Raw genomic sequence first — 17,256 nt, 5'->3', positions numbered from 1 at the left:
CTTGGGTTGCTTCTCCCAACCCAAAAAAGTGCACTATTTTAAACAGTGCTGCTTTGAATGTAATGTACAAGTATCTCTTGAGGACTTGGCTTTCAATCCTTTAGGCTGTATACTGAGAGGTGGGCTTGCTGGATCATATGATGATTCTACATTTAACCTTTCGAGGAACCATTATCCTGTTTTCCGTAAGGGCTGCACCATCTTACAATCCTGTCAACAGTGTACAAGGATTCCAATTTTTCCATGTTCTCACCAACACTTGTGATTCTCTGGGGTTTTGATGGTAGCCATTTTCATAGGTGTGAGGTATAATTTGTAATTTATTTGCTAGGGTAAGTCTAGTTTCATAGGAATGAAGAATGCAATACTCTCATAAAGTGATGGTGTCTATGAAAGAGATCCATGGACAGAAAGGTAACTTATGGACCTAAGAGACAGAGTCGCCCACGTAAAGCTCATCTCATCTGCCTTGAGACACGTGCCCTTGATCCTCTGTGTGTCTCCATTACTTGCTTGACTGCAAGCTTGTCCAGGGTGATGCGAGAGGTGTAAGTATCCCACTGACACTTCCAATTACTTCGCAGGGTGTGCAATGATGCTGGACATAGGTTAGCTGCTTAGTTATCAGTCCTTCTTCCACATGACCTGATAGAGTGCATTTCTGCACCAGTCCCCACAAAGAACACATCTCAGCCACCTGTGCTCCTCAGCTTGCCTGCCTTGCAAGAAGGCTTCAAGTTCCAACACAAACAGCCTCTTCACATCATCGTTCCTGTCCCCTAAGGCAGTCGGCTCCATCTCCCCCACCCTCCTTGCCATTGTGTAGGTTTTCCCTTATCAGTACCCATCTTACCAAGTTACAATATTGACTTGCCTGTCTAGTTCCACAGCAGCACTCAGATGTCTTCAAATCTAGGCTTTCTTTGAAGACCCTCAGTAAGTATTTGTTGAGTCACTAAACGCACTCCAAATTAATAAGTGATCTCATTGTAAGTACTAAAAACATCTCTTAGGGGTGTGAGAGAACAGGGAGTTTGACTTCCAGGAGATGCAAGTTCAAAGCCAAGCCATTATAGCAATCCAGACTGATGGAGTCTATGGCTTATTTGCCTTTTCTCTACATTTTTCTTATTTCTCTCACACATTTTTAGTCTGCTTCCCCCTCAGGAGGTGACATCCTGGCCCTGAAAACACTGCCCTGTTTCCCAGGTCAGACAGAATGCTGTCTTCCAACTCTTGCCTGTCAGCACAAGTAGACCAGTATCCTTCTTAGACTATGCACATGCATTGCAAAAGAATACCCGAAATACAGCCCTCAGGGGTCTTGCCTCCATATATCTGTAACCTCGTTGCTCAGGTAATACAGGTGCCTGGATATGAAACTGCCCGAAGGTTCATGCAGACCCAACTTGGCACCCATGTACTGAGAACCTCCCAGCATGGCGCTGGGCCCTGGGGTGACTGTAATGAGAAGCGTAGACCCACCCACACACTGCTGTCTGCCAAGTGCCAGGGGGTGTGGAGGTGGGAGTCTTCTTACATGGTGACAGCTGATGTGCTAACCTGATATAAAATGCAGCTATCCCCACTGGTAGTTCCCCCTCTGAAGCAGCACAGGACTTGTTCCTCACCTCCTGGAGTCAGCATGCCTTTGAGTTAAGATGGCAGTGCTCCTGGGGCACCCAGCTGCGATGCATACAGATGTAGCAGCCAACCCTTTCCACCTCCCGGCATTCCTGGGCCACTGCTCTGCATCCTCATTCCCTCGTGTGGTCTGGGAATGCTCCTGTGCTATTCTGTCCTGAAGTCCAGGCTCTGGGGGACATCCGACCAAGACCCCATGTTCAAGACTTCAGGGGGACCATTCTAATTGCTCTGTGCTGTTTTCTGGGGAAGCTCCAATTCTCTGGGAAAATGGCTCTTGTCAGAGCATAGAATCACCTATTAGCTGTTTCTAATGCTAGGCTGGTAGTATTTCAGTGTGCACACCTTTTCATCCTTGAAGAGGTATGCTGGCTACTTCTTTCATTCTCCTCTCACACCTTTCTTGACAAAACGGAACCCTTTGAATTCAGAAACCCTTTGAATGGGGCTCTGGAATCAGGGAAGAGAGATGGTGGGGACTGGCTGGTAAGAGGCTGCCGGGATGGCAGAGCCAGGTGAGGGCTCTGGGTCAGAGAACTGCTCATGGTAGGAAGGAGTGAGGAAGGACACAAGGCCTAGGTGCAGGGGACTCCCCGGCCAGGGAGGGCCAGGTGAGCGGCCAGCACGCCCTCCAGACATATGCCCCGAGGCCAGAACTGGTGACTCCCTTTCTTCTTTTCATGCCAGAATGGGCACCCCTGAGGCCTCGAGAGCTGGTGACTGTGGCTACATAGAGGCTGAGTTCTGCCTCAGGGGGCCTCCTTGGTCCTCAGGGGGAGGCCGGGTCTGAGGCTGGGCTCGCATCCTGGGGCTGACGCCATCTGCATTGTTCCTGCAGGACCACTGCCTGGCGCCTGCCCCAGGCTTCAGAGAGTGGAGTGCAGGAGACACGGTTCCTCCTTCCAATGTGCAGAGGGGTGCTGGCTGCACTGACGGCACTCTAGCTTGTTCCTGAAAGTGTCAGTCACTCAGTCGTGTCTGACTCTTTGCAACCTCATTGACTGTAGCCCCTCAGACTCCTCTGTCCATGGGGATTCTCCAGGCAGGAATACCGGAGTGGGTTGCCATGCCCTTCTCCAGGGGATCTTCTCGACACAGGGATCAAACCCGCATCTCCCACCTTGCAGGCAGATTCTTTACTGTCTGAGCTACCAGGGAAGCCCCCCAACTCTTCATATTTTTGCAGTGTTTATTTGGAGACTAAAAAGCAGAGCATGAAAAGAGTAGAAACACAATGGTGTTATTTAGCAATTCCAGGATACTCTGGAATTTAAGAGCTATCTTTGCTGTTTTTCGTTAAAGGGCCCCTATCTTATTTTTTTAATTCAAGGAATTATACATTATAGTTTTTAAAAAATACACACAGAGAAAGAGATAAAAAGAAGGAAGGAGTGGGGAGAAGAGGAGGGAGGAAGAGAAATGACATGTATAAAGTCAGAAAATCTACACAGGACAGAAAAGTACAAATAGTTTATTTCGGGGAGAGAAATAAGCCATCTCTTTGAGCCTCAGGAACCCTGTGGGGCTCATCAAATGCAAATGCAAATGAGACATGTGCTATTAAAAAAAAAAAAACTAGTAAAACTTGGTGAAGATCTGTCCTTTTCTGGTTAAATGATATGTTCTCCTTCCATGTTTTTCCCCCCTTTTCAAACTTTTATGGATACATTATAGCTTTCAGAAGGTTGAAATAAAAAATGACTTTCTTAATGTGTCTTTTTCCCCTCAGAAGGAATAAATAAGCCTGCCTTTTTCTCCCAAATTTTCCATCAGATGTGGCTTCAGCTCCTTCAGTAGGCGGCTACTTTCTCGTTTTCTGCTTTTTGCCTCTTTTAATGACGAGCGCACAAATGGTGACCTTATGGTATTGCTGGAAAAAAGAAAAAAGAGCAAAATAAACAATACTGTGCTCCCGGGAAGAGAGTGAGAGTTAATTAACGGTGGCGGTGGCTTTTGTTTCCTTAGCCTCTCTTGTAGGAAGAAAGAAAAATGGGAAAGTGGCTCCACTTGTATTTTGTTTGTTTGTTTTTCATTACTCCATTAATCTCCATAAACAAGGCATGTTTTTTAGTTACAGATCCACTAGAAAAAATGCATATGCTAAACCAGATGGGTGAAATTAACAGTCTCATTAAATGTATTTTTAGATAGCCGGTTTTACAATATCACCAGTGACATCAGAGCTTTGATTTTGTGCCACATTTGAAATGCAAACTTTAAAAAATGTGCAAAATGAGCAGTTTTCCTTTAGATGTATTATTATTTTATTATTATATCCACAAGAGCAGAAAACTGTCTAGATTCTTTTGTAGAGAAAGCACCGATTGGTAATGTTTGGGGGGAGTTAAGAATTTTAATAGGTAAAAGAAATAATGAAGGCTTTTCCACCTGCCTTCGTTTCAGTCTGCATTTTTTTTTTTTTCTGTGTGTGCACTTGCTGAGGATTTGAACTTTGTGAAGGTTCTCTCTCCTGATTGTTATTCTCCAGCAATCCGTGCTTCTGGGACAATCCTGCAAATGATTTCTGGGGTTCTGTGCCAGATGTCAGCAGGGCAAGTGTTTCATTTGGAGCTTCATTTAGTTTGGAGTCTCTTCTCTCCTTTGAGTCCCCAAAGCCCATGTCCGTGGGTATTCAGGCAAAACTCATCATCTTAGTTATGTGTTTGGCAAAGCAGGTAAGGCCAGAATGAATCGTTAACAAAATGGTAATATTGCTTTGCTCTGAGTGTGCACAAAGGGGCGTTGGGGATGAGCATGTATTTAAAAGTAAATATAAGAGCAAGTAGGGGTAGGGTTTATTTTGCAACTCCAGCTGAGTGCTGCAGTACACACTGAATCACTGCAGTCGGTTCTCCCCCTGTCTAATGGTTGGACAGGATGGAATTCTCTCAGCTCTGCAGAGGGAAAATTCAAAAGAAGAGCCCCAGACTCCTGGTGGAAAAGGGGGTTATTATTCAGATCCATCCCAACAGGTGAGCAGAGGAAAATGTTCAAGGACGTTCACTGGCATGTTGTTGGTTATAGCCAAACCACTGGAAGCAAACCAAGAGGCTAAAAATAGGAAACTGGTTGGAAGAACAGCACTGCTATAGACTGCAATACTATTAAAAGTTTAGGAAGAAGAATAAGCTTCTGACTGCTGTGGACAGGTATTTGTGGTATGCTCTTAATATAAAAAGAAAATTGACAGATAAGCATAGGGAACTTGACTCAATATCTTGTAATAACCTATAATGGAAAAGAATCTGAACAAGAATATGTATGAGTCATTTTGTTCTACAGCTGATACTAACAGAATGTTAAACTAATTTCAATGAAAATATTCATAAGGGAAAAAAGTTGAGAGTTTGAATCTATAGGAGCTTTTCAGAAGGAAAATATGTATGTATATAGGCAGATAGATGTATAATGAATTATCTATGATGAGGAAAAGTCTAGAAGTACATACACCAAACTTTCAATAGTTTTCCTTCACAATTAAAGAACGATTGGGAAAGAGGGGACTTTTTATTTTATATAAACCTACATTGAGTCTTTTTTTTTTTTAATAATAAGCAGCTATTTCTTTAGGAATTTAAAAAAAATACAGAAGGATGAGCAAAGTCCACTTGTTCAGTGAGGTGGTTCTTTCAGCACTTACCTCTTGGGATGGAGAGAGTAAAAGCAGATCCAAGGTGCTGCCTCTGAACAAGTTGAAGAGTGTGAGGGTGAGGAGTTTCAGGAGCCAGGAGATAGGACTACCTTAGTGCTGAGTGGAGGTGGAGGGCGGGTACCTTTCCCACAGTTTAGCAAGTGAAGGCACGTGCCTCCCTGACAGGGGCAGCCAACTGCCTATGTGCTCAAAGGGATAGGCACCAGCTCATAATCAATGGCGTGGGTCTCACAGTTTCATCCGTTGGATTCCGCTGGCTTCTGTGATGCCAAGGCAGAGGCATCAACCTCTGCCAATGGCCTGCCCTTCAGTCCAATCTCAAATCCTTCAGCGAGAGGTTTCCCACATTGGAAACTTATCTCTGTTCATGCCTTTTGTGAATTTTTTGTGAAAGTCGCTCAGTCGTGTCTGACTGTTTGCAACCCCATGGACTCTACAGTCCATGGAATTCTCCAGGCCAGAATACTGGAGTGGGTGGCCTTTCCCTTCTCCAGGGGATCTTCCCAACCCAGAGGTCAAACCCAGGTCTCCCGCATTACTTTGGTGGAGTGCTGATAGAATGAGTCTCTCGTTGCCTCCTGGAAGTTGTTAGTAACATTTTAATGTGGGATAGATTGAAGAAGATCAAAGAAAACTGTTGGACATAATTCTCAGGGGAGAAAATTTTCATTTTAAATAAGTTGACTGCATCTCTTTAAATGGAAGTAGTACCTGTGCAATCCTATGTGGCTTTTTGTAACACAGCATCCAGTAGATACACAGAGTAGAACTGTAAACATTCGCTAGCTGATTAATAAATGAGAGATGAATAATGTAGATAGACTTTAAGGGACTGTGACAGATTATAAGGCCTTATAACTTGCCCGTTTGGACTTAGTTTATCAATTTATGGGAGGATTAGGTGAAAGGAAGCGCCATAGCTTAAAGCGATTGTATAGAGAGATCTCTACCCACGGCAGTAAGGTACTTATTAAGATACCTGGTTGCCTATTATCAGGAAGAAGCTGAAGCACAGTGAATAGGAATCTTTTCCTGTGACCTACCAAGCTGGATTCTAGGCTTGGCTCAGCCACTTGCCAGCTTTTGTAACTTTAGACAAGTTAGTTGACTTCTCCAGACTTCAGTCTCCTCATCTGAAAAATGAAGACCCTAATTAAGTACCTACCTCCTAAAATTGTTTGGCTTACATGACATAATTTGCATAAGGGATTCAACCCAGTATTGGGCATTTCATAAGCCTTCAATAAAAGTTGACATTCTTTTTGTTGTATTTAGAAACCCACAAGGAAAACCGGAGGCAAAAGATGATAAGAAGGCATCTCAAAATAAGGTTCTTGTGCTCAACTTTTTACAGCAGCACCTAGGATCTATTTCTGAGATAAAACACACTCTCCTTCAGAGTCTTAGAGGGGAAAAAAAATCTCTCTGGCAGTTTCGGTGGTCCTAACTTGGTGTGAGTTACACTGAGTAGATTATTCTCTTGAGGCATTCTCTCAGCTGTAGAAAGCACATCCTCTCCCCCAGGATACTAGGCTGTCATTTAGTGCCAAAGGAAAAGCTATTTACAGAATGACACCCTGGCATCCCCAACGGGTTTGATTTACTTCCCGGGAAGGTGGTATATTTCAAGGCACTGCAGGACCAGAAATATTAATAACTCAGGTGATTTAATTGGCTCTTCCCAATTCTTTTTAAAGCCATGTCGATCCCATGGTAGTTAATTGTGTGTGCTGTGAATTGTGTTATTTACAGTGCCGAGGAACCAAAATGAATCTGTATTAGACATCGGTGGGCGGATATTCGAGAAGGCTGTAAAGAGACTCTCCAGTGTTGATGGCCTTCACCAAATTAGCTCCATCGTCCCCTTTCTGATGGATGCCAGCTGCTGTGGATACCATAAAGCATCCTACTACCTCGCAGTCTTTTATGAAACTGGATTAACTGTACCTCGGGATCAGCTGCAGGTAGAGTATTTCATGCATCGCAGGAATATCCGTCACCTAGATTGTATTTGCAGGGTAAGGCTCTCGTGCCCCAGGTGGAACTGGACATGTTCATGCTCCCTGGAGTCTTTTAAAATCTTTACACTCAAGAAAAACAGCTTAGGGCTGTGTTAAATATGGGATCCTCTGCTGGCAGTGAATGAAGAAGTGCACTTTATCCATTTCTGGACACAGCATGGGGATACGATTGATATACTCAGGAATAGTTTGTGCAGGGCTTATCAGAATCCTAGTCCTTCAAGAACAGGTGCCTCTTACCCAATTCTTGTAACTATTCTGGCTGTGGACCCATCATCCCATATGACTTTTTAGCTTAGTGGAATCATTTAGACCTCTAAGCAAAGAATTGTCACATTCAGCCTTCTACCATTAAACAGGAGAAGGAAATGGCAACCCACTCCAGTATTCTTGCCTGGAGAATTCCATGGACAGAGGAGCCTGGAGGGCTACAGTCTATGGGGTGACAAAGAGAGTTGGACACGACTGAGCGAACTGCACACCATTAAAACAAAAGTCATACTAGACTGTTTTGTTTATGGTGTTGAATCCAAATTTCATATGCAACTTGCTTAACATCTGGAATTGCACTTTTATAAGTGCTGCTAAATAATCCCTGATCACAGAGTTTTTGTATTTGCACCCAGGATTGTTTATCCTGGATTTGAAGACACTCAGACTGTTTAGACCCTCCCAGGTGGCTCCACGTTTCTTTCACTTGATTTCTTTATGTGGGTCTCTGGCTGTAGCAGCTCATGACTGATGGCGTGCTTTCCTAAGTCCCTGAGGCAGTTCCCATTGAGTGTATAGAGTAGAAGACTTGAGCCCTGTTTCTGCCACAAAACGACTGGTTGACCAAAGACATATGACTTCAACTTTCTGAGCCTCTATTTCCTTCACTCTGAAATGAGGTGGTTGGACCAGTCGATCTCTAAGGACCCTTCCCAACACTAACATTCTGAGAATGTGAAGTTGGAATGTGGCCCACCATTCAGATCATCGGGCACAGATGATGTAGCTGAAGTGATGTAGCCAGCATCCTTAGAACAGTTGGTGGATACACGAAGAGATGCTGTGAGATAAGTCAGGGGAAGACCCTGTCTTCACTGAGGGAAGAACAAAGGAATTTTCAGCTATTAGACTTTGAGGACAGATAATCACGAGAAAGCTCTTGTGACTTTTCTGAAATTTTTCATGTTTTTTGTTTTTTGGCCATGCAGTGTGGCACGCAGGATCTTAGTTCCCCAACCAGGGATAGAGCCCATGCACCCTGCTTTGGGAGTACAGAGTCTTAACTACTGGGCCACCAAGGAAGTCCTATCTGAAGTTTTTCTTAAAAGGCCTATTAACTTCTTTCCAGAATGACTAAGCTCATATTATAGGGGTGGGTCCAGATGACCTTTCTATGTTAGAATTTTACCACCCTTTTCTGTAATCTTGTGAACACTGTCCGTTTCTTTCTAACAGGGCATGTTGTATAGTTTGGTTGGAGGCCAGGGCAGTGAAAGACTGTCTTCGATGAATCTTGGGTACAAGCATTACCAGGGTATTGATAACTACCCCCTGGACTGGGAGTTGTCCTATGCCTACTACAGCAATATCGCCACCAAGACACCCCTTGACCAGCACACGCTCCAAGGAGATCAGGTACGAGAGAGAAATGGGTGGGAGTGGTTATGGCCCTGCCTACTAGGGCTTCCTGAACAATTTTACAAAGTGTCTGCCTCTGTGGCTGGTTTATTCACTGGCCTTCAGAGTGCAAGCATAATCCCATGCAAAGAGAAGCCCTCTCATAATCTCCAATTCATATTTCCTCACTGTGCTCTCAGGCTGAACGCAGGGACCATCCTACATCTGTGCATGAGGAGCTTTTCATGAGTGGGAAGACTGGTATGGGGAGGGGAGATACAGCCCTGGACAGACTCTGATTTTGAAAACCATGTATACCAGAAACAGAAACATTTTGTCTTTGTTCCAAAAGCATGTGACTTGGAAGGATCTGGAGATGTCAGGGGAGATTGAGTCAAATTAAGCAGGGGCAGTAAGCCAAGGGCTGCTATCAACACGTCACAAGCAGCAGGGTTGCAGAGTCTACATATAAGAGAGTTCCATCCCTCCCTATGTTCCTGCTGCCCAGCGCCTTGAGAAGCGTCTGCCCATCACATGAGCCACAGGGCTCCAGGTGACTGACAGCAGGCAATCCATCCTGGATTAAGGACTGGATGAGGGGCACTGACTCCAGCCTCTCATTTTGCAGGCTCACGTATCTTTTTGACTCATTAGGCAAAGAAATCAGTGGCTAATATCTGCCTTCAAAACATGATGCGTTACACTGGACCAACTGATGGTTTGTTTCAGGAACTGTGAATAAAAGGCTGGAGGTAAAGGTGATGCATGCATGCACTGTCTATTCAGTCGTGTCCGACTCTTTGCGACCTTATGGACTATAGCCCGCCAGGCTCCTCTGTCCATGGGATTCTCCAGGCAAGAGTATTGCAGTGGGTTGCCATGCCCTCCTCCAAGGGATCTTCTAGACCCAGGGATCAAACCCATATCTCTTTACATCTCCTGCATTGGCAGACAGGTTCTTTACCACTGGTGCCACCAGGGAAGCCCAAGTAAAGGTGACAGTGTAAGAATAAAAAGAAAGCTGCCTTTAGATGATGTAGATTTGCATCCAGCAGGAGTAGATTGTGACGTGGCTGGCCTCTCGGCTTGTATTTTTCATAGCACTTCAGCTAGTTAAGTTGAGAAATGCAAGTAGACTGTACCAGGGGTTGACAATGTTTTTCTGTATAAGGCCAGATAGTAAATATTTTAAGCTCTGATTTTATAGTCACTGTTTCAGCTACTCAGCTTCTGCCAAAGATAGTATATAAACCACTGGGGTGCCTGGGTTTGTGCAACCAGGGACAGGAGGTTGCTGCATGATCAGATCTGGCTCTGGTTGAAGCCATAAGCTCTTGATTTTCACCTTATGCTTGGTGAGCCTGGGAGATGGGTCAGGCTCGTGGAATCTTAGACAGAGCAGGCTAACTGGGAACCAGACCACTTACTGTTCCCTGTGCTGCTCCTGCATTACATTTAGAAACCCCCAGTGCAGGAAATGTGTGCTTTGATGATTGGGAATGAATGGTTTCTGGAAAAGAAACCTACAGTGGCCACTGTAGAGTTATGAAATAAATGACTCAGAGATACATGCTGTCAGTGAACATTAAACATGAATCAAGCTATGAAGTACCCAAAGGCTGTCTGTATAGACATTCTAATTCCTTTAGAAGATAATGATTTCTCCTGAGTAAACTTGTATTCTCTCCGAATACATAGGCTATGGGCAAAATTTGACCTCAGTTTGACAGGAATTTTTAAGTTTATTCATTTATAAAGTTTTTAAAGAATTATTCTGGAAACACATTCATAAAAAAATCAGACCACCAAATAATATTGTTATTGTTCTGCTAAGCTTGAATGTGTTAATAATGTCCTGTACATATATACTTTTAGGAATTCTAATGCAGCATAAATGAGCAAGGGGAGATGGTATGTTGCTAACAAGCTCCTTTTCTTTTGAAGATTTGGCCCATGAAGTGTTATGATTATGAAAGAAAATGTTTAATTGGTCAGAACCAGAGAAGATGAATAGAGAAGATCCATCTTGCAGCCGGAAAGTCGTGTGATTAAGAATCACAGATACGAATTATACAGTTAGTTGTATCATAGCTCATTTTCTTCAGAGTGTGTAATTAATGGCTTCTTGAGAGTTTTAGCAGGTGTCATACGTCGATTTAAATATCCTTTTGTTGAGAGATCTATTAATTCACCGGCAGCACATAACAAGGGGCTTCTCAGGTGGCACGGTGGTAAAGGATCCTCCTGCTGATGCAGGAGACACAAGAGACAAGGGTTCAATCCCTGGGTCGGGAAGATCCCCTGGAGAAGGAGATGGCAACCCACTCCAGGATCCTTGCCTGGAAAACTCTGTGGACAGAGGGGCCTGGCAGGCCACAGTCCATGGGGCCACAGAGAGTCAGACATGACCAAGCACACCCACACACAGCACATAAAAAATGAAGAGATCTGGAAAGCCAGACCTCTAATTAACAAACCAAAGACCCATCAGTAACTTCTCTCTGGATTTTTGTTTCATTTTTTATGTAACTTGTGGTTCCCATCACTTCTATGTTAGTAACCTTGCTTCATGTCACTTTTATATGATTTAGAGGGATTCTACTTCAGGTCAAAGAGAAAGAAGATACTAGTTGTTTTTTGGTTTGTTTTTGTGGCTTAATCACAAATGAGTTCCTATCATCCTTTTCGCCCTTCAGAATTTGCTCTTCTGAAAGGTTTGGTCCTCAGTCTTTTGTGTCTACACCTTCTAGAGGGTCAGGGGTCTCACACATCCCTCCCTCCACATACTGACGACACAGAAATCTGACTCTCAGGCTGAGCTCTTTCTTACAAACCCCCATCTGCAAAAATAACATATCACAAAGGCAACACACCCTTTCCTCCTCTCTATTCCCCCAAACTCCTCAACCCATGACACCCCTGTCCATGCCAGGAACTGGGGAGTCATCTTCAATCCCCCCATCATCCTAGCTGGGGTTATAATCCCCCCATCATCCTAGCTGGGGTTATAATCCCCAGCAGGTTTACACGCCAACTTCTCTCTGCTCCCACTCCTATCCAATATACAGCCACAGCCTACAACTGTCCTTTACATCTCTCTGCTGAGTGACTATGATGGCCTCCTCTTATGGACTGAGTATGGCTTGAATTGACCCCTAAGTCCATAGCTTGAAGCCCTCCCCACCAGTACCTCAGAACAGGGCCCTACATTAAGGAGACAGAACCTTTGAAGAGAGGAATACGTTCAACCATGAGGTGACCCTCATCCAGCATGACTGGTATCCTAATAAGAAGAGGAGGTTAAGATGAAACAGAGGGATGACCATGTGACGACACAAGTTAAGGAAAAGGGGCCTCAGAAGGAACTCAACCAGGACTTCACTGGCAGACTCTGAGCTTCCAATGCAGAGGGCACAGGTCTGATCCCTGGTCTGGGAACTAAGATCCCAAATGCCACGTGGCCAAAACAAACAAAAGAACTAAACCTGCCAGCCTCTTCATCTTGGACTGCCAGCCTCCAGAAGCATGAGGAAGTTAATTTCTGTGCTTTAAGCCGTGTCATCTGTGGCTTTTTGTTACGACAGCAGTTCTAGCAAATAAATGTACCCCCTAACTGGCCTTTCTGTCACCAGTTTTATCCCTTTCCATGTTCTTCCCATGGAGGCCAGAGGGGGCCGACAACAGGGGAAGTTCTCAACCTGGCTGCACCTCAAAGTCTCACGGGGGATCAGAGAACACCTCTGTGCTGGCTCCACCCCATAGTCTCATCAAATTGACAGGGTGGGGTCCAGGCGTATAGTTTGGGTATATATGTCTACGTGCATGTGTATATTTAAAACTCCTTCAGATGGTAGTAACATGTAGTCAGTGCTGAGAAATACTGATCTGGAAGCACCAAGTCCAGCTCATCACTTGGCATAGGAGTCATTCCTTGATCAGGTTTCTCTCTGCTTCTCCAGTCTCAGCTCTCAGCAGTCCCTGCTTGGCCTGCCCACTCTGGAGATGCCAAGCTTTTGGTCACATCAGGCTGTCCATATCTCCTGACCCTGCCGGGTTTCCTCTGCCTGGCTTGCTTTCTCTATGCCCACCCCTCCTTTTCCCGTCTGCTGACCCTTCTTCCTCCTGGAACACTGGGCTCAGACATTACCTTCTCCTTGGATGTCCCCTTTGCCATGCACCTGGGCACCCAGGCACATCCATGCCCTCGCTCAGTGATGGGTGCTGTGTACAGGATCTGAGGACTTGCTGCACCAGTAGACTGGGAGCCCCCCAAGACAAACACTTTGTCTGTTCACGTTGGTGATCCCAATGCCCAGCACTGTGCTTGAGATTTAGGTGGCACTCCCTGTTGACTGACAGGATAGAATGCAGAGCAACCAGAAATGGACACAAAGTGACCACAGTGTTTTGTTGACTCTCTGGTACTTTTTCATGTGACCAGTGATCATTGTCGACAGCAAGCACCTAGGCACTTGGCTTTCAACTCTGCCTTCCTTGCAGTCAACACCCCTTAACCCTTTTTGGGGAATCTTGGGTACTTGCTTCTGTGTCTACATCTTTACACTTGATATTCTTCCATTCTTACTTTAAAAATCCCTAAAATGTTAAATTTCAACAAAGAAAACTTAGATCCCCACATTGGGAGCCAAACATTGTAGCTGATTTTAAACACCCTAAAATCTGGGTTCCTCACAGTGACTCCTCCAGACCTGAAGGAAGTGGTGGTTTAGGTGTAGACTCAAATTGCCCTGCTGCTGAGTTCCCGGGAGTGCTGGCTGAGCCATTCTATTTCACGACTTCAGAGAACGTAGATGCTCTGGGAAATGGGGGGCCACTAACAGCATTTGCTCCCCAGGTTCAAAGTCCACTAAGTCCTTCACCCTCCTTACCCCTCCCTGCTCTCCGCTCTGTCCTGCCTGTCCTGTGATTGATGGCAGACAGCTGGCATGATGTAGCCTGAAAGTGAGCAAAGAGAAAGGTAGCAAAGCGTATGAAGAGTCTAGGGACAGTGTAGAGACTTCTCTGATGCTGGGTTCAGGGATGTCTGAGGATTGCAGAGTCTCTGGACACCAGACCTCCTCTCACCTGGTCAGCAGGTCTTAACCCTGCAGTATAGGCTATGAACTGCTCATCCTAGAGACCTTGATTTTATAACAGCACAAAAAGAACGCTTCCCCCCTCAGAATCCGCAGAAGATCCCAGAACTGGTCAGTCTGGGACTCTGGACTCCTGCCAGCATCTCCCCAGCTCTGCCCCTAACCCTCACCCCCACCGGTCTTTCTCCACACCATAGCTTCATCCAGGATTGGTCACTTTCCCATCTGAAGCATCATTCCTTGTTCTCAAAAGGTTTGATGGATGAACAGTCTGACACTGCTCCCTTTTAGGGATTGTTCCTTCATCACATGTCTTTGTAGATGGTTGACTTTCACAGAGGGCCTGGGTGTGTGGCTCTGACTGGTGCTGGCTGGTTGCCACTGTGGGGACCCCAGAGTTGTAAAGATGCAACCACCAGCCTGGGTGTGGCAGGCAGTTGTGGTGTAGCTTCAAGGCCAGTTTGTCTGGATTCAGGTCCCAGGTCTGCTGTTCACAGGGTGTGAAATCTTGGATAATTCCACTCGCTTCTCTGTCTCTGCACAGTTTTTCACTAGTGAAGACTGCCATGACACTCTTCACCTCACAGAGTTGATAGCATGAATATATTAATCCATCTGATGTATGCTGAGTGGAGCCCAACACACAACATGATGCTCTCAGATGTTTCCAGCCCTGACACTTCCTCCTCAGATCTGTCCCTTCCATCTTCAAAAGCATCAAACTCTCAGAAATTCATCCCCACAATGTAAGGCTCTGAGCTGTACAAAACAGCAAACACCAACAGGAAGGCTAATATTCTAAACTGCTGTCAGCCTTTTACAAGGTATAATGAGTTCAGGACCTAAAACATGAGTTACATTCTGGAGAGCTTCCCATATGCCAGACGCTCTGCTAAGATCTTCACAAACAATCTCTTTCAATCCTCCTGCAACTTTGTGAGGTCAGTACAGGTATTGTTCCCATTGTACAAATGGGGCAACCGAGACTCGGAGAAGCCAAAGAACTTGCCCAAAGTCAAACAACAAGCAAGTAGTAGAGCCTAGACTTGAACCTGAGTGTTTGTAACTCTTTTGCACTATTAAAAATAATGGCTAGTAGGTAGAGTGCTTTTGATATAGCAGATACCATGCTACACTTCATTTTTATCAATGCAGAAGCTAAGACTCAGATAAATAAAGTCAGTGGCCCAAGGCCTACAGGTAGTTAGTGGCGAGTCAGAATTCATATCCCTCGGGGGTGATGTGAAACATCTGATGTCACCACCATGACACTATTAGATGGAATTCGTTATGTATAAGGGGAGACAATGAACCAGCTCCCCCATCTGCTTGCTCCCAGATGCATAAGTCCTTCGCAGGGTGGTGAGGCTGGGTGAGGACTATCTCACAGCCAGCTGTCCTAGGTCTGATTCATTAGTTTGAAGAACTTAGGTAAGTTGCTCAACCGTTCTGGGCCTCATTTTCCACATATGTGAAATGGGGATATTGATAGGGACTGTCTTATGAGGTTGCAAAGATTCACTGAGTCAATCTGGACCAAGCACTTGGTCCGCACACACAGTCCTTGTTGGTAATTATGGTATGTTATCCCTGCCAGAGAGTGGCAGAAGCACCTAAGAGTATAAATTCTTGCAGCACAGCAACTCTGTCTTCATTGCTATGTCTTTCATTCAAGTATCATGACAAAGTTAAGAAGGAAAAAGCAAAAGAAGAAAAAGAAGAAAATCAATCCCAAATCAAATACCCAACTCCCTAGTTGACAAAAAAATCCTTATAGCTGAGAATTATATTATTTGAGCTGCCTGAGCTTCTGCCTCATTCCAGGCTCATCGCAGATGACAGAGTATCCCCTGGAGTCTGAGCTGAAACGCCTACTTATTGGCCTTGCAGTTAGCGAAGAATGAGATAGAGACCAGTGCCCAGACAGGATTCCAGGGCCTTCCTGCTAGAGGGCGACATTGTTGGGGAGCCTGTCAGAGCCTGTCTTTGGAGACAGGTCAACCTGGCTTCCAAGGCCTGCTCTACAACATGACCTTGAGCTCACTGTTTTACCCTGTGAGCCTCAGTTCTTTGCCTATCAATTGAGGGCAGTGATATTTGGGTCTCAGTCCTGCAATGAGGATTAAGTGAAAAAAATGTTTGTTAAACACCCTGCACATGGTTTCAATCAAGGGTGGCAGCATCATTATTCTACTTATTGCTATTTTCTGGGTGCTGTGCCAAGGTTAGACATCCAACAGGAATTGATACCTGTTGTGTTCTGAGTCCTAGCTCTGTCGCCAGGTCTGCCCTCTACTGCTGCTAAGAGGGACCTCTGGTTGCGTGTGGCCCCGGTGGATGATGGGGCTGCAGGCTAGACCTTGTGAATCTGAGTCCTTTTCTCTCTCTCTCTTTTTAATTTTATATTGGAGTATAGTTGATTAACAATGTTGTGATAGTTTCAGGTGAACAGCAAAGGGACTCAGCCATATATAAACATGTACCCATTCCCCTCCAAACTCCCCTCCCATCCAGGCTGCGACATAACACTGAGCAGAGTTCTCTGTGCTATACAGTAGGGCCTTGTTGGTTATCCATTTTAAATACAGCAGTGTGTACACGTCTAAGTCCTTCCTTCGCTGACAAACAGAGGATCAGAAGGGAAATCAGGCCGAGCTTTTTGTTCTCTAAAGCTTCTTTCTCCCAGCCTCATCCAGAACCAATTTTTTCACCATCTGCTTGTGGCCTTGAAGCCCTTCCCAGGCCCTCTGGCACTAGATAGAATTCATCATGTATTAAATATAAGGGGAGACTGTGAAACAACAAGACTGTTTTTTGGATAAAGAGCCAAAATTTATACATAAAATGAGCCTTATTTTCTTCAAAGGAGGCAGATACCTGGGAGGCTGTTTGCAAATTTGAAGCATTTTGTGAACTTTCCCCTTGGGTTCCTCCTTGGAACCTCTGGTTCATCCTTGTGCATATACTCAAAAAGTTAATATGCCCTTCTCTTTTGAGAGCAGATTTCATTTTTGGAAATAGCCAAAAGATATTGGAGGCTGAGCCTGCTAAATAAAAAGGGTTAGTCATGCAGGATAATAATAAAGCATAATAATAAGATTATACTTAGAATTTATTGATTTACCTTTTTTGATGCCTTGTATAATCTGGCCCTAAAACTGATGGCACAGAGGGGGACTTCTGAACTAGCTTGAGCAAAGGAAGAGAAAGCAGAGTAAGCTTCAGCTTCCCAAGG

General features: G+C 44.9%; 1 protein-coding gene across 1 annotated transcript in view; it reads left to right on the top strand.

The window, feature by feature from the left end:
* The window catches only part of SEL1L3 (SEL1L family member 3), a 108,192-nt gene that overhangs the window by 52,158 nt on the left and 38,778 nt on the right, over window positions 1-17,256 (top strand). Inside the window, exons 10-11 of the mRNA XM_061419837.1 lie at window positions 7,049-7,260; window positions 8,764-8,943. Of these exons, the coding sequence (XP_061275821.1) occupies window positions 7,049-7,260; window positions 8,764-8,943 (392 nt within the window). The remainder of the gene's footprint in view (window positions 1-7,048; window positions 7,261-8,763; window positions 8,944-17,256) is intronic.

Source organism: Bos javanicus, chromosome 6, assembly GCF_032452875.1.
Source record: "Bos javanicus breed banteng chromosome 6, ARS-OSU_banteng_1.0, whole genome shotgun sequence".
Classification (NCBI taxonomy): Eukaryota; Metazoa; Chordata; class Mammalia; order Artiodactyla; family Bovidae; genus Bos; species Bos javanicus.
The sequence above is the reverse complement of the archived record's forward strand: the minus strand, read 5'-3'. Positions and strand labels throughout refer to the sequence as shown.